Here is a 23,217-nt window from a genome sequence, read left to right on the forward strand (position 1 = left end):
ATTTAGCTTCAGCATTCATTTCTCTTAGATTATTGTTAAAAAAACAAAAACAGTATTCATTGTATTTATTATTGAGAAATAAATATAAAACTTTATTTGCACATCATTAGTTTATGAATACCACAATAGTTATAAATACCACCAAAAAACCAAAAACAAACAAACAAAAAAAAAACATGCTAACTTTGAATACATAACTTCGTTCAACCGCACCTAAACAGTTAAGCATTACAGTATGCATGTTGCTAAACTGATATGAAAAGAGTTTTACATGTATCCCTGGACAGGCAAGTTAACTGTTAAAAGAATCTAGAAGTTTCCCCTTACAAAATGACATCAATGAAGTCATACAGAAGAGAGATGAAAATTCAAAATCTTTTTTTTTTTTGGACTAATCCTCAATGCAGCCAAATAGTCCAGTTTGTAAAGCATGGATTGGTTTGCCCAAAATTTACAGTGTGGGTAATAGGCATGCCCACAGCAAAATTTTTTATCTCTTTTAGATGCAGTATAATCTTAAATTCTTCTTAATTCTTTGTCAAAATAATAATAAAAAAAAACACTTACCTAAACACTAAAAGTTATAAAACCTGGGTAACCAGGAGCAATGTCTCGTGCAAACTACAGGAAGTGTTTAATGAATCTCTGCCATTCATCAAAGTGTGCATCAATTACTTGAAGCAGGCCTGGCATTTTTCTTACTGGCAGTTCCTACACTGGAACAGTGTACTTCACTGACTGAAAATCATCACCCCCTTTGTATAACACTAGTCTGATTTCCTTGTTCTGGTCATACAAACTGTGTGCATCAGCCATGAACACAGCATCTCACACTGCAGTGACATCACTTGTTAAACACAGCCTTTAGGTACTTCAGTACAATCATCCAAACCAGGGAGTGCAGTTCATTTGATCAGGAACAACACTTGAGTGTTAGAGCTAAACAGAGTGCCCAGTTAATGGTTTTTCATACTCAAGCGTTGTTTCTGAATAGGACTCTGATTTTTAATGCCCTTACCAAAACCAAAGAGGGTTTATAAATGTCAATGTATGTCCCTTATTCAATGCTATAACACTTCATCACACCTCAATATTTAGCCTACCTGTCCTCTTCTCCTCTGACTCAAAAATAATAATTAAAAAAAATGCAGGAATTGGCTTCATGTTACAATTCAAAAAGCAAAACAAAACAAAAAACACAGCTCAGATAATTTTACAGGAAAATGTACACATCCTGACTCAAGATACTTTCTAATGATATATAGTGCATCAAAATGGGCACCATGTATTACAAGGTAACGTGTAGCTTGCTTGATTTTTGTCCTTGTATCCTTCTTACATACTACAGCCAACTGATTGTAGTGCAAAATTAATACATGAACCATTCGTACCAGCGTCAACCAAAAATTCAGTGTGTGGGAAGAGGTAAACTAATAGATATTTCAACGACTTACAAAGCTGCATAAAGAAAAATATATAAGCATGAGAAATATATAAAAGAGCTCATTTCCTTGAATGCAGCAAACTTGGTTATCAATCAATCAATCACTCATCTAGGTTGTCATTAATTCTGACAGATTTACAAATCATTGACTCCTTGCAGGTGCAGCATCTTTTTCAAATACGCTTGTAATTGAGAGTGTTATTGTTTGCATGCATCAACAACTACAGTCTGTTCACGTAAAATGCCTTCTTGTTGTGCAATTCAAGTCACAAGTTAAACGTGTTTTCTCTTGGCAGCAAGCTTTAGCATCCTTCTCCACAATGACATTTGTCTGGATGTGCCTGGCAGGAATGGTTCACAATGCTGTTGTTTTTGCGGACAGACCACTCAGCAGCAGCGCAGGTTGGGCCGGGCAGGAGGCAGCTCGGGGGGGATTTCAGGCTCTGGCTGAAGAGACAGGATGCTGTTGGACAGCTCCTTCCTGGGAAGTTCTACAGGCAACTGCAACAACAAAACAACAAAACTGGCACAAAAACATAAACTATAATAAGCTGTAGGGTAACACCGCTCATTTAAAAGAGGTTACTGTAGCAAAAGCACAACAATTACTTGGTTTACAAACCTTGTTTAGAATGTCATCAACAAGTTTTAAAAATATCTCGTCAACATTGTAATTATCCTTTGCACTCGCTTCACAGAATCGCATACAGGAAATCTTCTGGGCAAACTGAAACGAGAAACATACAGTCAAATACAAATCTTAAGTATACTCGTTATAGAACAGAAGGAAGGTGTATATGACAACAACCCATGATGTTATGGTTTCAAAAGTAATTCCTCTTACATATATTCATTAGTGCTGGGACAACTATCTGAATTTTCGAACAATTATTTTTTGACATGTATTCGTATACAAAAATTAGATGTTCGTATTTGCTAGAATGCTTGTTGCTTGTTCAGCAATAAAAAGGCACAAGTAAACCTCATGTTATTACTTTATGACAACGTGTCTATGGCCACTCTTTAATCCTTTGTTTTGTAGTTAATTCACAAGGGTAAAGTAAGGCCTACACAACGTACTCTTTATTCCTGGGATATTTTCTACTTTAACACGTTACATATTATTGGGATGGCAACTGTTTTGGACAGGACATCCAGTTTTAAGCAAATTTGTTGGGGTGATGTCCGAGTTTGAAAAAATATATAGCTGGCAACCCTCTTGCTGCAAAATAAAAGGCACACACACAGGATGAAAATCCTGTGTTTGTCCCTGCACTAACTTTAACAGTTACTTAGTTATCCTCTACACACAAAATCACAAAACACACTGGGTCTTCTGTTTGTTAATGCAGTAACTCAGTATAGATCCTTTTTAGCTTCAGAAGATTAATGGGCTCAAACTGCCTACCCTTTCGCCTTGCTGTCGAGTGATTATTCTGTCAGCTTCACAGTCTAACTTGTTTCCAACTAGTAAAAGTTCTGCATCCTCTGAAGCATACTGTTGGAGTGAAATAAGACATATGAGGCGACATGTTAAGTCAAAACACTATTAGCAGTCAAAAGATAAGAAATGCTATTGATAATTCTCCAATAAGCGTCTGAAACCAGCCGCCTTTGGTTCTTGATGATGTACTGTATTATGTAGAAATGTAAGTATATGTGGAATTTAAGACAGCAAGTATATAGGTTATTTAAGATACTTAAAAAAAAAAAATTTAAATACCTAGTCGGTGAACAATAGTGAAATGTACTAATTTTCCCTTAAGTGATAATACAAGTAATGTTCAAAATCATTAATGCTATTGCTATTAAATGCATGTAATAACATAACAAAATTAGACAGCCAAATGGCCCATGCCCACAGCACATATGCGTTTTGTTTTTTTATTATAACAGGTATGACATATGGTGCCTATTCAACTTAAGCTACTTAAAAAAGATCTTAAAAAAGGTCGTCACTTAATTCAATAAAACCACCCAGAAGCACTGGTCACTCGCTCTGTACCTTGTCAATCATTTTCATCCACTTTGGCAAGTCGTCAAATGTCTCCTGCTTGGTAATATCGTACACTATTACAATTCCCTTGGCTCCTCTGTAGTAAGCAGAAGTAATGCTGTTGAATCTTTCCTGCCCTGCTGTATCCCTGAATGGAAACAGCACATGAGACTGTAAACAGGACACTGCCAAAACACACCTTCATTCTGAAGTATAGCACATTTTTTGCATCCAGGAAAAGGGTTAGAATTTGCATGCCACAAACATTCAGAAGCAAACAAACTGTATGCAATTTTACACATGAGTTAATAGAATGCAAAAAGCTGAAGCCATGTTTTTGGTTATGGAACTTTACCAGTTTATTTTAAAGCTACAATTTGCAGTTACATAATAATATCTTTATTTTTATATAAACGCCTTTCATAGTGGACCACCATCACAAAGCGCTTTACAGAGGTAGGCTGTGAGCTGTGCATTATATGCAGAGTCACTTACAATAGGACATTGATTTAACATCTCATCCGCAGGATGGAGCGCATACAGGTTAAGTGACTTGCTCAGAGGCACAAGGTGAGTCAGTGCGTGGCAGCAGTGGGATTTTTTCTTTTTCTCTCTATCATTTTCTTTTACAGTTTATTAGAAGGTGGGGCAGCAAAAAAAAAATTTGAAGGGGGGGGGGCACAAAAAAAAGCTTGGAAAAAGGAAAAAAAGACTACAACTTGAAAGAATTGCTCTTTGGGGCTTTCCTTTTAAGGCAGTACTACGAGTTTATCTTATCATCGGAGTCAAAATAGCACTCAATTTAATACATTTCCTGCTGGTTTAAACATATTCAACACAGTACTAGTTGTAGTACTGCAGCTAATTTACAGTAATGCATGACGCAGCATTTTATGTATTATATTAAAAGACTTGCTTTTAATATAATACATGCAAGTAAACATTATCATTTAAAGGCAAATTCTTAAAGTTGCCTGTAAAACATTAGGTGTCATTAATAAATGCTTGCAAAAAAATAGCATTAATAGCAAGTGTTACTTTTAGTTGTCTTTCACTACAACTGCATTTTATAGGAAAAGGGTGTGATTGATCAATTAATATATATATATATATATATATATATATATATATATATATATATATATATATATATATATATATATATATATATATATAATTAGTATTCTTGTCCTGTAAAAAATTAACTAAACTGATGCCTATGCCATTAGAATGTAATTTATATCTTGATACTTAATGAATATGGTCCTTGGTGTCATGTTTTACCTCAACACTAAAGCAACAGCCATTATTGTATTACCTTTCTGCCAGCATCCTGAAGCCCTTTTGCTAGCGAATGCCAGCCCTCGAGTCCACTGTGTTGTTATTTACTTTTCCCCACAGCCCAATTGATGATGAATGAAGACAACACATGGACATCTAGTGTTAGGTTACTGCTGAAGCCAAGGATGATGCAGCAGTTAAATCAGGTGACAGTGATACAAACATACAGGGTGGAACATTCAGAGCTGGAGACCTGCCAAAGAGGAGTTAGTAAGCCAGATTCACTCAGTGCATTTCAATACCAAGCAGACACGGTTATATAAAGCAACTGGGGCCCATCTCTCAGAAGCTTATAGATGATGGGCTGAGCTATTGCAGGCCACGGAAACACTCACTATCGTTTGATGTAACATGCTAATTTTCTGCCTGTGGTCCCTTGCGATAAGCATAGTTTAGAACACTGATATAACACATATTTATATCTTTACAGTATTTCTGCGGCAACAACTTGATCAAGATGGCAAAGAATTCCTATAACTTTACACTGAAAGCCTTTCAGCTCGCAGATCAGATCAGTGCTTGACTAGGTGAGGTCACATACCAATGTTGAGGGAAATAATAACGAGAGAAACGTGAATTCAACACAGGAGGTTGGTTTATTTTCCCTTTCTTTTCTTACAGCAGTTTCTAAGCGTCGCAGGGCTGAACTCTTTAATATATGGTGCGTTTCTTTCTCTTCAACCCGCAAGACAACTAAACACTCCCGGTCTCCTGATCCAGGTAGGGCTTCAGTGAGGAAGAGGAGTTGATCCCGTGGCTATCCCCTAAACATCAACGCCACAGCGAGAGCTACACTAGCTTCTGGTTCCCGCAAAACACCACACCCCCCACTCTCCAAACTTCCTGTCTGGATCAGGATTCTACAGCATCTCTTATTAGCGAAAATACATGCATACAACCAAAACATAATAATCCCCAGCTCCTGCATTACAACAAAAATGTACTTTTCTTGCTATTTTATATATGTGTGTGTGTGTGTGTGTGTGTGTGTGTATTTATTTTTGTGCTGCTGTATTCACTCCTACACCAGTATCAGTACAGTGCTGTGTATCTACGATATTCTTTTTTTGTTTGGGTTCCAATTGTTTCAATTTGTAATGTTTTGCCATACTGTGTTTTTTATGCGTTTCTTTATTAAGCATTGCATTTATTTGAGGTGGGGTAGGGAAGAAAACGTCCACGTTTCATTATCGAGAGCGTGTATTCAAGGACGGCGTCTATTACAAATCTGATATCAGAGAGCGGCTGTAATAAGGTAACATGTACTGCAATTGTACAGCCACGGGAGTGAATGCATAGCGCTGTGAAGTCTAATCAGATAACTATTTTATTTCAAAATCCCTCAAGGCCTACTTGTTGCCCTCATGGGACTACACAAAAGTAGTTGTGGGTTTTTGCTACTGTAACCCCATCCTCCTTTCTATGGTTACCATGTGTAATTTATATGCATCTCTTCTGTCAGGCGCTCCCGATCAGAACATTTTACTTTTATAATATATGAAAAAGGTTTCTTGTCTTTTTCAAATTACTGAAATTTGAAACATTAAGGCAGCACGCTTCAGTTTTTTTTTTTTTTAAATTCGACTTAGAGTCTAATCACTGGCTCCCAAAATCAAGTTTCTTTTATTGTTGATTTAATTTACTTGCACTGTAGTACTTTGGATGTCCCCAGGAGGCATATTGTTATAAAGAAGTTGTGTGATTCCACCACGTAAACAAGGACACCATGTATACAGGATGTAGACATAAATGAATGAATAAATGTGCATCCCACTCTTTTTCCTACACTGTTGAAACAACGCATAGTATTTAGGACCCATTCTCCTTCAAAAGGTTAAACCTGAAAAATAAGAAATTCAGTTCCAGACATCCAGTTTAAAACATGCTCTTCCACCTTCCTTCAGAAATGTTCAATGATTTAGGTTAAACTGCTCACTGTTGATAGAAGTGCAATAGAAACACTACATTATTTTCAAGACAGGACTTGTGTTAGTCAATCTGGATAGTGCTTACTTACCAGATCTGTAATCTGATTTTCTTTTCTCTTAGCTCTACAGTTTTGATTTTAAAATCAACTCCTACAAATGAAAGACAGGGAAAGAAAAATAGAATTAGGTGTTAAGACGAAAACGTAATGAAAAGATGAAATCAAATCCGAAACACGAAAGGTTAACAACAAACTAAAAAACAAAGCTAAATGAGTAAACCCTTAACGTAGAAATATCATTGAAGGAAAATGAGGCAGTCTAGCCAACAGTGATTGATAACAAACACCATACATATGGCAGAAGACAGGTTTCTTATGCAAATAAAAACCCAACCAGATCAACAACACCATCAGAGTTGTATCTAGTACTACAGTAGGTTAACAAAATGGCAGTTTGGAAGTCATGCTTTCAAGTAATGCTGCACTTTCTTGGTCATTTTCGTTCTGGATAGTGAAATTGTCCCTAGCCCAACCAGCTGCTCCCGTATTGACTCACATGTTTTCAGGAGGTAGCAGGAGACACTGCCGAAGTGCAAGGAGTTTGGAAGCAAAGCAGCAACAGACTTCCAGACAGTAAGGCACAGAAACAGAAAACTCTTATCTAGTGTAGTACGATAGACCAAGATTAAAAAACAAACAAACAAACAAAATATATATATATCATTCTTTCAAAACTGCATGGGTATACCTAGCGTGTGATCCATTTTTGTTATCCAACTTGAGTGGTATAACATGCTTACCGGAACTGGTTTTGAATGCGTCTTTGCGTTTTTACATTTCAATCCAGTGGTGTTCTGATGAAATTCAGAATGGTGCTGAGCTTCGGTAGTTCAAACAATATGGTCATGATAGCGTTTTATAACTTGAAAATGTCTGAAATAAATTTCAAACTTCTACTGTTGTTTTGATATTGACTGATTTCCTTGAGAACAAGTTAAGTGAAGAATTGCCAGCTACTGCTCTGCCTGCGTCTGACTTCTACGAACAGCCTGTAGCCCCATCATGAACACCGCCAACGGCAGAAGACAACAGGGAGGCTGCAAATTCACAGAGTGAGCTCAAGGTTCCATCTAAAAAGATGGTTCCAAAGAGGTCATAAACTGGGTTCCAAATGAATCCGTGTTGAAGCATAATCTATTGAATTAAAGAAGGTAAACACTCTATTTATCAAAATATATAATTGTGGTATAAACAGAATACTGAATGATCATTTGTGGTGCACAGTTTTTATTAGCCCTCAGAGGATGTCTTTACATAAACCACTCGTCTCTCTCGGGACTTGTGATTTACTGGGACATCCTCCTGTGGTGAATAAAAACTATATACCATGAACGATCAGTCACGGTATCCTCAATGTATACATGCAGGACGATCTAAGCAACCCCATTTTGCTCTACATATATGTTTATGATATTCTGAGTACATTTGTGTCTTGAAAGTGTAAAATTACTGTGGAAATTAACATTGTACATTTTTCATAAGGGCTGCAATATTCTATTTGAAGTTTAAAACCTTTATCAAAAAATACATTATGATCGATATTACATCATTGCTGATGTAATGCTGTGTTGGAAAACATGGATTGAGAATTGATTAGGGGTTTGCTACGCATGTGGACTAGCAGAGCTATACTGGTGTTCTTTTCTGAAAAGAGACTAATATTGCAGATAGCAGACTGTTTGATTCAAATTGCATGTACTGCTAACCACTGATAGAGATGATGCGTCTACAAACTGCCCAACAATGACTGCAAGCTAATGAGATAACAATGCTGTGGACTAGAAGGGAACAGGTTCTAGACTTCAGAGAGATCAAAAGAGATAATCCCACTGGCATCAAAGGGGGTCGCAAGGAGATAACAAAAGGCAGATGTATGGACCTTTTGTCTCCAGGAGTGTGAAGAATGCACTGAGTTCAGAGGTTGTCACATTAGACTACACACACACACACACACATACAGACACACACACACACACACACACACACACTAAATTAACAGAATAAAGTGTTGTACCTTGACCATTGGTTAAGTGTAAGAGAAAGGGGAGGTGGACCATCTATGCAGAAGGGTATTTAATGTCATGCAAACATTGTAATTTTGAGTGTTGTTTGTCCTGTACCTGGGACCAGACTCCCTGCATATTTCAATAAACCTGGCAACTGACTGAAGAAAAGGACTCTGTGCATTTTCTTGAATCTACTTACTCACCATCTATTTTTTGTAAGTTACTTCATGCTGGCACAAGGGTCAAAGAATAAAGTATTTGCAAGCAAATACAGCGTGCATGCATCACTAACCTCAGAGGACTAACTTCATCCACTTTTGTTACTGCAAGGGTCTGGTTTAGTTCACTGGACTCCGCACTAAACTTGACATCGTTTAAGTGATGATCCTAACCAGCTAATTAACATTCGGTACACTGCAATTAAGAGCGCTGTACACAAGTAAACTGTTGTCAATGTCGTCGGCTTCTGGGGTAGAAACAGAAATGTTGCTCCACGAATTTATGAGCAGTAAGGGTATGGATTGTATGAAAACTGGTTGCAAATAATCAGTTTAGTTTTAACCTTAACTGTGCTTAAAATAGTCACAGTCATTCATTGTATGAAGAAAACAGTAATTAGAGTAAAACATGTACGGCCACCCACGTTTTATATATATATATATATATATATATATATATATATATATATATATATATATATATATATATATATATATATATATATATATATATATATATACACACACACACACACACACACACACACACACACACATACACACATACATATACATATACACACACACACATACACACACACACATACACACATACACTGAGTGTACAAAACATTAGGAACACCTGCTCTTTCCATGAAATAGACCGACAAGGTGAGTCCAGGTGAAAGCTATGATCAGCAACAGGATCTTAAGGAACTGGCACACCCACAATTCATGGAAGTCTGCATCACCCCTAACAGACTGAAAGCCACCAGGGAGATAGAAGGTCAGAACAGCTGGGTTCAGGTAGGCAGAAGCAGGGAAAAAAAGAGACTTCGTCAAACACAACCACCAGAAATCAAAACAACCAATAAATTTGAGTCACTTCAGAATTTTGATGAGCAGAACCAACAAGAGAATGAAAGGAACAACATCCAGGACCCTATTGACAGTGGTGACCAGACAGCAAAAAGAAGGGAAGGGTCATGATTGTTGGGGACTCCATATTGAGAAACACAACAAGTTCAATTCGCAGTTTGGACCCCCTCACTACAACAGTGTGCTGCCTTCTGGGAGCCACAGTCAAGCACATCACTGAGAACGTGGACAGGCTCCTAGAGCGAACAGGAGACGACCCGGTAGTAGTCGTCCACATCGGTACAAACAACATTGGAAGAGACAGACCAAAATCCCTGCAAAACAAATTCAGAGAGCTAGGAAGGAAATTAAAAGAGAAAACCAAAACTGTGGTATTTTCTGGTATACTACCAGCACCTTGCAAAGGACCATATGGACAGCTGGAAATAATTAATCAAAACGCATGGCTGAAGACGTGGTGCACACGGGAAGGCTTCACTTATCTTAATCATTGGACCACATTCTACAACGAGGGCTATCTGTATAGACGGGATGGACTGCACTTAAATAACAAGGGAACCAGTCTACTTGGAGAAAAGATCCTCGAGCAGGTTCGGAAGCATTTAAACTAGAAAGGAAGGGGGGAGAAATCAACAAAAAAACAGAAGGGAGACCGCATCAAAACAAGAACAACAACTCAGGTAAGACAACCATTAAATGTATTTATCTAAATGCTAGAAGTATCAGAAACAAAATTCTAGAACTTGAAGCTACTGCACTAACAAGTAACTATGATGTGATAGGTGTTACAGAAACTTGGTTGTCTGAGAGTGATGGGGACAAATATAATATTTGTGGGTATACACTGTATAGTAAAGACAGGCAGGACAGAAGAGGAGGAGGGGTAGCGCTATACATAAGAAACAGTCTTGAAGCCCAGGTGTTAAACCTGGACAAAGAAAACAAAGCCGAATCAATATGGGTCAGAATAACGGACAAAAATTCAAAGGGCATAATAATAGGAGCATGCTATAGACCGCCAGATTCAGACGGTGAGCAAAATAATCTGTTATACAATGACATTAGAAATGCGTGTAGCAAAGGAGAAGCCATACTAATGGGGGATTTCAACTTCCCCCATATAAAATGGGAAAACCCGGTGGGTAGCACGAAGGATGAAATTGAAATGTTGGAAATGACAAATGACTGCTTCCTAACACAATTTGTCAAGGCACCCACTAGAGGGGAGGCATGCCTTGATTTAGTCTTTTCAAATAACGAAGACAGAATAACTAAAACAGAGGTCAGAGAACCATTGGCAAACTCAGACCACAACATGGTCTCATTTGAAGTGTTTTTTAAAACCCCAAAAGTAATGACTAAAGCTAAGGTTTACAATTTTAGAAAAGCAAACTATGAAGGTATGAAACATTGACTAACAGAAGTAGATTGGAGTAAAATGGAGAAAACACCCACAGAAAAAGGATGGTTGTTCTTCAAAAATGTAGTACTAGAGGCGCAAAACAATTACATCCCTAAAGTAGAAAAATCTAAATGTAAAACTAAATTGCCAAAATGGTTTAATAGATCAATTAAAAAAAAATATTCAGCAAAAAAAGGCACTTTACAGAGCATTAAAAAAGGACCAAAAAGAAAGTACACAGAAAGAGTACACGGAACTGCAAAGGCAAGTCAAAAAGGAAGTTATAAAGGCCAAGAGAGAGATAGAAATGAACATTGCTAAGGGAGCTAAAACCAATTCCAAAATGTTTTTCCAATATTACAACAGCAAGAGAACATTCAAAGAGGAGATTAAATGTTTGAGAGATACAAATGGCAAAATCGTAGATGAAGAAAAAAAAATAGCAAATATATTAAATGATTACTTTTCACAAGTTTTTACAAAGGAAGATACTGACAACATGCCCCACATGTCATCCAGTTCCTATCCAGTTTTAAATAACTTTAGCATAACTGAGGCAGAAGTGTTAAAGGGACTAGGAGCGCTTAAAATAAACAAATCCCCTGGGCCGGATGAGATCCTCCCAGTAGTACTCAAAGAAATGAAAGAAGTAATTTACAAACCGCTAACCAAGATCATGCAGCAGTCTCTTGACACAGGGGTGGTACCGACAGACTGGAAAATTGCAAAAGTAATACCGATCCACAAAAAGGGAAACAAAACTGAACCAGGTAACTACAGACCAGTAAGCCTAACTTCTATTATATGCAAACTTATGGAAACTATAATAAGATCCAAAATGGAAAATTACCTATATGGTAACAGGGTCCTGGGAGACAGTCAACATGGTTTTAGGAAAGGGAGAGCGTGTCTAACTAACTTGCTTGATTTTTTTTGAGGATGCAACATCGATCATGGATAATTGCAAAGCATATGACATGGTTTATTTAGATTTCCAGAAAGCTTTTGACAAAGTCCCGCACAAAAGATTAATTCTCAAACTGAACGCAGTTGGGATTCAAGGAAACACATGTACATGGATTAGGGAGTGGTTAACATGTAGAAAACAGAAAGTACTGATTAGAGGAAAACCTCAGAATGGAGTGTGGTAACCAGCAGTGTACCACAGGGATCAGTATTAGGTCCTCTGCTATTCTTAATCTACATTAATGATTTAGATTCTGGTATAGTAAGCAAACTTGTTAAATTTGCAGACGACACAAAAGCAGGAGGAGTGGCAAACACTGTTGTAGCAGCAAAGGTCATTCAAAATGTAGGCGTCTCTACAGCCTGCCACAATATTTTAGAAAATGTACTGTATAAAATACCTTGCCTCTGGTAATGACGGTGCTGTGATCAAAGTTTCAAGTGCTGTGAGGTTTCTGAAACTTGCACTGAAAAATAGCTAGCCATCATAAATCTGACCTATTATTATTAAGCAAGACAAATAACAGAATCATTCATGGCAAGCTGGAATCTCCTTATCATAACTGCTGCAAAGTCAATTAGGCAGTGCTTGAGAGTTCTAAATATACCCAGTGTTGAAACAACACATTCATGCTGACCAAATGGTGCCTTCTCGCTTGTTGCTACTTTATTTTCAGCTGTTCATTACCCGCAGTGACAATGACAGCTGTATTTCACTTCTGAATGATTTGCAACTGTTCTGATTGGGCTGTGTTCTGGAAATCAATATTATGTTCTGGTACTCCAGAAAGCAATCTTCAAATCATGTAAGGAGCTGTAGAGTGAAAGTTACCCAGATTATTGTTGAATCAGGGTAACTAACTCCTTTGTGCTGTGGTACATGGCGGTTTCTCTTAATATTTTATTTGTTGTCTTGATATCCCCCCCCCCCCCCCAATGCAGCTGCTGTAAGGAACATAAGGGCCATGGATAGCTTGGTAGGTAAACATTATCAAAATTAATATTACTTCAAGATGCACAACTTTTATAATATGATTAAAGATCCAGTATAATAGTTTAACCTTCAAAGTGCAGACATTCTTTTTCAATTATAATAATGATGATCTATTTTTATATAGTGCCTTTCGTAGTGGACCACAATCACAAAGCACAAAGAGTCACTTACAACAACGTCTCACCGGAAAGATGGAGCACAAGTGGCTTGCTCAGGGTCACACAACGATTCAGTGGCTGAGGTAGGATTTGAACCGGCAACCTCCTGGTTACAAGCCCATTTCTTTAATCACTGGACCACACAGCCTTCGTGCTGTGTTTTGTTGTTCTCTCGTTTCTTTTAGGTCCCGGAAATAAAATTCCAGCCATCAAAGTGACACTTAACGCCAACTTGTTTTCAAAGTCTGAACATTTTAAGATGACGTTTTAAGTGGTCTAAAAATACAAACATATTTTTTAAATTGACAGGCCACAGAATTTATTCATCCCAGATGACAATGCTGCACGTAATGGCAGGCAGACCATATTGTTGCAACCTGAGTAGCTACTGTCTGTACAAGGTAGCTCGTGGGAACTCTCAAGTAAGAATAATAGGTGCATCTACTAACTTTTTTGGTGTGCACCTGCTACTACGTGACCGGAAAGAAAGAAGACACTAATCTGGGACTGTAAGCAAAAATGTAAACATACTGCCAAGCATCGGGACAGATTGAAGTGTCCTGAGGCCATTCACAATACAAAACAGTACTGAAAGTTATTTCAAGATATATGGGAAAGTAGGAAAAAGCACTGCAAGGTCCTCTACATCATACAGGTATTGTTAATATATATGGACGAGATACTGGCTTTTTATTTTTATTCAATTGAAAAAAAAGATTGAAATTACTATGAGTGTATAACCAAGTTTCCGTAATCCTTTCCTGTGCTGTAGGGCAGTCTTACCCTAACGTTCTAGTGATCATGTTACCTGGAGCACAGGAAGTGATGGGCCGCAGGAAGCAGTGGATTACACATCCGTAGTCTACACAGCGGTACTTGAAATGACAGCGCACCCTACATTAAAGCATAAAAACTACAAATAACCTTAAGGGGGACCATGATGATGCAATAGGTAGTTATTAAGCTGATTTTAAACCATAGTTAGCACTACTTTACTATACTGATCATCTGCTATATTACTATTTTTGTTGCTATAAAAGGGTAGTGCAGGTTTCTTTCTAGTTTCTAATCACTTCCTAGGTTGACAGCAGGTAGACTATGAAGATGGAAACTGAGCTACAACACAGGGAGTGATTCAGAAGCAGCAACAGCTTTTACTGAAGTGTTGCATTTGATATATCTGCATATTCCACATTGAAATATAAAAGACCTTCGAGAGATCCCCCGACCCCACTGGAGAATTAGCCCTACCATGAAACACAATGTTAGTTCACATACTAGTTAAATGCACTTCCCAGATCTCTTGCTCAGTTTCCAGCTCTTTATAACCTGTCAAATGTGTTTGATAAAATCAGTAAGAACGTCAGACTACATTCAACCATATTTCTAACCCCATACTTCAAAACTTAGCGTATTTTACTTATTCCTTGCTACTAAAAAGTCTTGAAAAATGTATTTTGCAAGCAGGTCACGAACATATACAAAATGCATTACGTCATATCTATTCAAATCCTACAGCAAAAAAATCAGGATTTCATTGCATACTAAATACATGTAGTCTTCCAACCTTAAAATAAAACACTGTAGAGCTTGACGCATGAAGCGTACGCACATCATTGCAGAGGCCTACATTTTTGGCAACTTACAAGTCCAGGGATAAGTACAGTATATGCTTGTTAACTATACCACATGCTGTACCTAATTGCATCCTTCTGTACCAATTCTTAGGCATTGCAACTCCCACAGATATGGACAGAAATGTAGATTATAACAAAGCTGTTATTTTTAAATATTTGTTTGTTATTTAATTACTCTTAAGACGGAGCATACATTCAATTTAAACTACATACATCTTTAAAATATGGTTTACTAGGGACAGTAGAAAAGTTCCCATTAATTTGCTTGTACACATCGGATCAAACTGAGTTATTTTGGGATAATGTATAATAATCAATAATAATCTGTACTTTGGCCACAAGGGGGATTGTTTTCAGACAGGGCACATCATTACGACGCCTTTTGTACAACAGCCTTTTTATTATGAGTATTATTACGTGCATACAACGGGACAAACACAAGCGGCAAACGTTGACTGACAATAACCAATATATAGTTTATATTACTTTAGAATATTTTTGCATTTACTTTTATGGACTTGTTTTTAAATTAAACACGTTTTTAAACCACAAAACTGACAACAATTGTGTCTGTATTAATTAAGATGTTAAGAAATTGAGTGTTGCGAAAGTTTAACACTGCACAAAAATATATACAATGAACACGGTCATTCGTTATACCTTTAAAAAAAAAGCCTATATTTATAAAGTACAGGGTGATTATGAAGTAAGTTTACCATAACAACGCACCATACCTCATGTGGTAAACTTACTTTCTAATCACCCTGTACTTCATTTTGTACTGAATATTCCAATAATGTTGTTATGTGAATGAACTCGTCCTTACCAACAGTGGACTTGCACGCTTCGCAAAAAGTATCATCCGTGAACCTCTCCATCAGGCTGGTTTTGCCGACTCCGCGGGAGCCGATGATGATGACCTGCAATTTGTAATCTGCCGGCCGGGGTTGCAGCTTCCTTCGGCGAGACTGCCCACCGGTCAGAGCCGGGGATCCGCTTAGCGAGCCCCAATTTTGTCTGGTATACCCACCACCACCTCCGCCTCTGCGCTGTGTCTCATATGTTGAATCCATCAGTGCTTCCACATCCGACACTAAGGAAATTCTAACCAAATGTACTGTTTGAGCGAACTTTTTAATGTAGAGTAGCTAAAAGTTTTGCTCCCCCCAGCTGTTGTTCAGTACAGTGGCAAAGGAAAAGGATCATTACATCATGGACAATAAAGTTAGGATTGGGAAACATCCTTTTGAAATACTAGGACGAAGAAAGGAAAATACTCCATCTACAGGAATGGAAGACCAGCGTGTTGCAGAGCAACGCAGTGAGTGAATGGGCTTTACTTTCTGCGGGACAAACACGGCAATTAACAGGCTGGTCAAAATGAACACAATTAAACAGGTGTGGAAAATGGTTATTTGTGTAAGCAGAAAGGCAAGAGTATTCAAATATACATATGACAGTAGTTTAGCTTTCTGGATTTTGCATTTCATTCAAATTTATTTTGATTTATTTATTTTACAAAGTCCAAATGCATTATGGTCTTGTTTATGCAGATAGAAACAACGGGATATCCACATACAAAGGTAGCGGTAACTTTCTAGGGATATGCGTTTGAAATATTACAGTTAGTACTGTACACTGTTAGTACTGTTCACATAAACTGAAACTATATATATATATTTATTTATTGAAAAAATATTTTCAGATAAACCCTTTAAAAGAGAACCTCCCTGCTACTATTTTTGACACCATACAGCCGTTAATGCGACACTATATTTTATTATAATATAAAGGGAATAAACCCTAACCCCCTCCCCCAATGGTGTCATTAAAATCACTGTCCAATATTTGTTCCAAATCAAATGTTATTGATGGAGATAACTATTACTAAAACATATTCTTCATACAATAACATGCATGTTTTATGTACCTTTTTGGGAAGGAAGGAGCAAACCTAACAGAAAGCTATATATAGCTCAGACAAAATAACATTTCTTACTGGAGAAATAGTATTAGGTTAGGTCAATAAGATCATATTCTTCCCAAATCCTTGCAGTTAGTTTAAATCCATTTAGTGTGTGTGAGGTCCAATATACTTGCATCACTGTTTACATAAACCACCTTGGCAAACAGAGGTAATGACAAGACTGGCCACATTCAGTTTGCAAATAGGATTTAGAACGCTAGCCATACACCACATGAAAGAGTTACATGGAAGATTTTCCAAAATATAAAGGGAAGGGCATTCCTGCACACATGGAACTAGACTGTGCATGCTGCGCTGTAAACATATCTGACCAAAACACTTAAAATGTATAAAACAGCAATGTTAGACCAAAAAGAATCAGCTATCAGGATGTCCAATAAAAATACTCAAGTTAATCAAGACGCAATTATGATTACCTTTTGAAAACTTGTATGTCTTTAATCCAAATGGTCATGAACAGTTTTCTTTTTCACGACAATAATGACGTGGCGCACAGAATCGGATGTGTTAATGCTCCTGTCCATCAGTGTCAACAAATGTAAGGGATTGAGTTCCAACTCTGACGTGGAAATTAACAATTGATTTTAACTCATTTATAACAGTACTGTTAAACAAGGAATGATGTTATGTTTGCATCGTTACCTAAAAGTGGAAAATAAAATAATGTCTGATTCATTTTAAATGAGGTGTTAATCCGTCATGAAAATAGCGACAAGCAAATTGGTTTGCAAAATATCTGAAGGGTTCAAAAGCGTTGTCCACACAAGAGGGTGCTGAACTCGAAAAAAGTGCGAAGGGCAGACATTGCGAACGCAACGATTGCGCTTATCTGTTGTGCTGTTTATCTTCTCTGTAACAAAATATGTAAACCCCTTTTTTGAAGTGCAAATAAACAGCAGAAAAACCCACTAGGTATGGCATACCTTTATTTTCTATTAAAAAATGCATGCAATTAGCCTGACATCAGTAAGCTATGCAGACTTGCTTCATGAGCCTTGTCAAGCGTAATCCTGTTTAATGCTTTTTGCAATATGGCTTCCTCAAGTATTCATTTTATATATGTGCTTTTTTATATAGACTAAAGATACTTTGTTAAAGACTTGACATGGTTGAAGTGTTTATATATTACTAAGTTTATTCTAATACTGCTATAGTATATATGTTATGATTGAGTATTTAAAGTTAGAATTATAAAGAAAGTGTACCCTTATATCAATTCTTATTTGGAGAAATATAAAAAAGTTCCATGGCATGTATTCATAAAATAACTTAAGTGACAAGAATTGAAGTGGGGTCCTTATTAACTTTGAATTCTTAATTCTTCTCTTAACGTTAAGACACCGAAAGAGGTATCTTAAGTAGCCTACAGTTGAAGATCTGTCATCATGGCATCGTTAATGATAGGTGTGCAGATAATTTTGGAAACGGAAAAGAGGTAGAGAGAGTTTTTCGCAATTGCTTTAATCCGCTTGATTTTTAAAACGACAGCGAGATATATCTAATATATCGACGGGACAGACAAACTATCTTGAATTTAAGCGATCTCTTACACGACGACCTTTCATCTGCTACAGATAGAAATCTGAGAAAGTGACAGGTGATACCGACGCTGTCGAGAATAATTACTCAGGTGTCATCCTCTCTTGTGCGAAGACTGCCGGACCTTATAACATTTCCAACTATGGAATTTGCTGCTGCTGGACAAGAAGATTTTTTTTATTTCTTTTAATAATATCGCTTCTTTCCCAGGTGTAATTGGTGCTGTTGATGGAACTCACATCAGATTCAAGCGCCCTGTGACCACGAAGAACAGTACGTAAACCGAAACAAATATCACTCGATCAATACTCAAGTTGTCAATCTTAAACATTGTAGCTAGGTGGCCGGGGAGCAGGCTACTCATGATGCATATATACTACGGGAAAGCTCCCTAATGGAGAAGTCTGTAGACAGGCTGTATAGTTGGAGATAGTGGGTATCCGCTGAAACCCTGGCTAATGTCACCTTTCCTGAATCCTCAAAGCGATACTCAGCAGCAGTACATTGATCACAAGGAAGGCGTTTTTATTGCCTGCATGCAGTATTGCGGGTGCAGCCTGCGAAAGCATGTCAGATATAGTTGCATGTGCAGTTTTACATAACATCGCCAAAAGCAGAGAACTCCCAGATTTTGAAGAAGTACTAGACTGTATTTCACATCCAGATAACGGTTCTGCTGAAAACCACACAGCTGGCGAAGACCTAACTCAAACCTGCATTATTCAGATGTATTTCCAGTAATCCTGTATATGCATATGATGGATTAGCTGCCCATGCAATTGATTTCCATTGCATGAGAGTTAAAATGATGGCTGTATGTTGCTGACACGATTAGTTTTGGGACGATAGTAAGCATACCTTCTACTGCTGCCTTGTGAGGGGAACTGAAAACTACTTGTACTAGTTTGATCATCCAAAATGTCCATTCCCCCACGAAAGAGACAGAAAAAACATATAAAACAATTTGTAGGGAGATTTACTGTGCTTTGAAGAGGTAAATGTTTGTGTTTTTAATGGATATTTGTGAAAGTAAAATAGCAGAGGTTGACTTATCTTTAATTTACAGTTTAGTTCAATTACTATTGTTGTGTGTGTTTGTTTTTGCTATTAAGTGCTTAAATAAGAACTTGTTTTTGTTGATTCCTTCTTGTAGTTGCAGTACCTCCTTCATGGTGCAACACATATTCTGCCACTTCTTTTGAATTTCCGACACTGTTTTGTGCACGGCTGGGTTTTGACTATTTACAGCAGTATTAACTTCCACCTAAGCATTATCCTTGAAGTCACTTTATTTGAAAGTTTTGGACAAAGTATGATTGTTTATTTTTTTTGTATTCTTCAATTATTTTTATTTTATCGGATCCTGAGAAAGCTGTCGGTTAACAGGTAAAAATAAATAAAGAAAGACATAAATAAAGAAATAAGAATATGGTGCAGTTTGTTTCGCAAAAGAATATGGTGCAGTTTGTGTCACAATTCCTAGCAACGGACAAATTGGGCTTCTTAATTCACCACTTAAGTGGGGCACTTAAGAACGTTTATGAATTTAGAAATAACCGAGGCACTTATCTTAGTGGGGTACTAAGTACTTAAATGGACTAAAAAGAACTTTTATGAATACAGACTCATATCTACTGTGGCTGCCAACAAACTGTACACAATTTAATAAGAAGTAGTAAAATATTGTATTTCCGTAAATGTGTAGTATGTCTTCTTTAGTTGAATTTTATGATTCATTTTCAATGTGGATCTGGCTCTATTTTACTTCTTACCTTCCTCTTTACATATATTGGCTTTGGCAGATGTAGGTACTTGTGAAAGGGGTGTGGGTAATTCACTGACCAGGAGACAGACAGGTGTATTCGGGAAACACCACACAGGTGCCCAGTTTTATTTTAGACAAGTTATTTTTTTTTCTCTCCGGCAGAGGGCACTGTTGACCGTGGGCTGCCTATCAACGATGATAGACAGCACCACGGAAATACCACAGCTGGTACACGAACCGCAAATGCACTCGCAGGTGCTCAAAGAAATAATAATGAAAACAGAAGGTGAAAAGAACAAGGGAAAATAAAACAGTAATAAAACTACAAATAAAAGGTGCTGCACTCGGCAGCGTTATCCCGGTCGCCGCTACCCGCACGACCCGGATCACCGTCCTACTCTGTCGGCTATCTAGCCTGCTCTTTTACAATACGCCGGGGTCTGCCCAAGGGTTCCCCGCTCTCTCTCTCTGTCTCGCTGATTCCCGGTCCCGAATCAAAGTGTCCGCACTCTTAGCGCGTCTAAGTGGGCAGACCTGAGGAAACAACAGAGCGTTATTTTATAGGACCGACAATCACCCAAGACCCGCCTCTCGGCCATTCAGAGAGGGGGAAAGTCCACACTCACACTTTCCCACCTCCCCGTGTCACTGCCATGACTCACAGGCGGTTGTTGGGCGACTGCCGCCCTCTTCCTGCAGCCCGTGAACACGCCAGCAGAGTCAGCACAGATCTCTCCCTGTTACATATCCTTCCCCTCAGAATGACACCACCGGTTCATTCGAAAATCTTACACCCCCATGCCTTCCCGAGAGAAAAAGTCTGCGTTTTGATGCAGCTTTCCTGCTCGGTGGACTACCCTGAAGGCATAGGGCTGCAAGGCCAAGTACCACCGCGTGATTCTGGCATTGCTATCTTTCATCCGGTGAAGCCATGCTAAGGGGGCATGATCTGTAACCAGGGTGAAGTGTCGCCCCAGGAGGTAGTACCGGAGTGACTCGACTGCCCATTTTACCGCGAGACACTCCTTCTCGATGGTGCTATAATTTTTCTCGCGGGGAAGGAGCTTCCTGCTGATATACAGGACTGGGTGCTCGCTTCCCCGAACCTCCTGCGACAACACTGCCCCGAGACCTGTCTCTGACGCATCCGTCTGCAGGGTGAACCTCTTACCAAAATCCGGGCTGCATAGTACTGGCTTACTACACAGCCTCCGCTTCAAGGCGAGAAAGGCCCTCTGGCACGACTCCGTCCACTGAACCGTATTTGGGGCAGCCTTCCGGGTGAGGTCTGTCAAGGGAGCAGCGAGCGTAGCGAAACTCGGGATGAACTTTCTATAATAGCCCGCTAGTCCCAAGAAAGAGCGCACCTGGGTTTTGGTTGTAGGAACCGGCCAGTCAGCCAAGGCTTTCACCTTAGCAACTAGCGGTCTGATCTGGCCGCCCCCTACTCGATACCCCAAATACTCCGACTCACTCTTCCCAATGGCACACTTCTTTGGGTTAGCAGTGAGCCCCGCCTCCCGCAAGGATTGCAGCACCGCCGCTACCTTACACAGATGACTCGGCCAATCCTCACTGTGGATAACCACGTCATCTATGTAAGCAGCGGCGTACTGCTGATGGGGCCGCAAGATGCGATCCATCATCCGCTGGAAAGTGGCGGGGGCTCCGTGCAACCCAAAGGGCATGGTCCTGAATTGGTACAACCCGAAGGGAGTCGAAAACGCCGTCCTCTCTCTAGATTCCGGAGTCAGGGGTATCTGCCAGTACCCCTTCGTTAAATCCAGTGTCGTCATAAAATGAGCCGTGCCTAGACGCTCCAGCAACTCATCTACTCGGGGCATCGGATAAGCGTCAAATTTCGATTTCTCATTGATTCGTCTGAAATCAATGCAAAATCGAGTTGACCCGTCTGGCTTATCGACTAAAACGATCGGACTGTTCCAGTCACTTTGGGACTCTTCTATTACCCCCAGTCTCAGCATTTCGTCAATTTCCGCTTTTATTACCTGTCTTTTACGCTCAGGTATACGGTACGGCCTCTGGCGAACTAGCGCCCCCGGCTCAATATCAATGTGATGATGGGCTACTCGAGTCTGCCCCGGGACTGAAGAGAACACGTCAGGAAACTCCGCCACCAGACCGCGAGCCTGACATTTCTGCGTTGGTGTCAGATTCTCAGCAATCTGTACCGATCCTTTTCTTGCCAACACAGAAAGATCAGGTCCCAGGTCCGTGACGTCATCTGCATGCGCCACTAACAACGCCTCTGGCTGTAACCAAGGCTTTAAAAGATTGATATGGTAAATGTGTTTCTCTGTCCGTCGCTCCGGCTGGCAGATCTCATAGTCCACCTTCCCAACCTGGCGTGTAACCTCAAAGGGTCCTTGCCACTTAGCCAAGAGTTTCGACTCAGAACTGGGTAATAAAAGAAGTACCTTATCCCCCGGCTGAAATGTGCGCAACCGGGCTCCTCGGTTATATTGTGTCTCCTGTCTGTGCTGCGCCTGCTGCAAATTGTCATGCGCCCATTTCCCCACAGACTCAAGACGTTTGCGCAGGTCCAACACATACCGGACTGTATTGGTCGAATTGTCCTGCTGCTCCTCCCACATCTCTCTGACCAGATCGAGCACGCCCCGGGGTCTCCGCCCATACAGCAGCTCGAATGGTGAAAACCCCGTGGAAGCCTGGGGAACCTCTCTGATCGCAAAGAGAAGGGGAGGAATCAGCTGGTCCCAGTAACGCACATCACTACGAATAAATCTGCGCAACATGTTCTTAAGGGTCTTATTAAAGCGTTCCACCAAACCGTCTGTCTGAGGATGAAACACAGAGGTCCTAATGGTCTTAATTCCCAAAAGCTTACATGTTCCGCGGATTAGCCGGGACATAAAA

The 23,217-nt window shown here is 39.1% G+C and overlaps 1 protein-coding gene across 1 annotated transcript; it reads right to left on the bottom strand.

Annotated features, from left to right (window-relative positions):
* Positions 1 to 101: 101 nt before the first annotated feature.
* On the bottom strand, positions 102 to 16,225 carry LOC121313537 (ras-related protein Rab-12-like). Its single transcript, XM_041246202.1, has 6 exons — positions 15,855 to 16,225; positions 6,799 to 6,859; positions 3,450 to 3,588; positions 2,853 to 2,942; positions 2,067 to 2,171; positions 102 to 1,945 (listed from the first exon to the last, which is right to left on the bottom strand). The coding sequence occupies exons 1-6, from the start codon at positions 16,099 to 16,101 to the stop codon at positions 1,832 to 1,834; spliced, it is 756 nt and encodes a 251-aa protein (XP_041102136.1). The 5' UTR covers positions 16,102 to 16,225; the 3' UTR covers positions 102 to 1,831.
* Between the last annotated feature and the right edge of the window lie 6,992 nt (positions 16,226 to 23,217).

Source organism: Polyodon spathula, chromosome 3 (assembly GCF_017654505.1).
Source record: "Polyodon spathula isolate WHYD16114869_AA chromosome 3, ASM1765450v1, whole genome shotgun sequence".
Taxonomy (NCBI): Eukaryota; Metazoa; Chordata; class Actinopteri; order Acipenseriformes; family Polyodontidae; genus Polyodon; species Polyodon spathula.

Bases quoted from the DNA above. Each gene is read 5' to 3' on its own strand.
- LOC121313537 (XM_041246202.1), bottom strand. From the start codon at position 16,101: ATGGATTCAACATATGAGACACAGCGCAGAGGCGGAGGTGGTGGTGGG. The intron at 3,589-6,798 runs GTAAGTAAGCAC...GTTTCCATTCAG, and splicing joins AAAATCAGATTACAGATCTG to GGATACAGCAGGGCAGGAAA. The intron at 2,943-3,449 runs GTACAGAGCGAG...TCACTCCAACAG, and splicing joins GGATGAAAATGATTGACAAG to TATGCTTCAGAGGATGCAGA.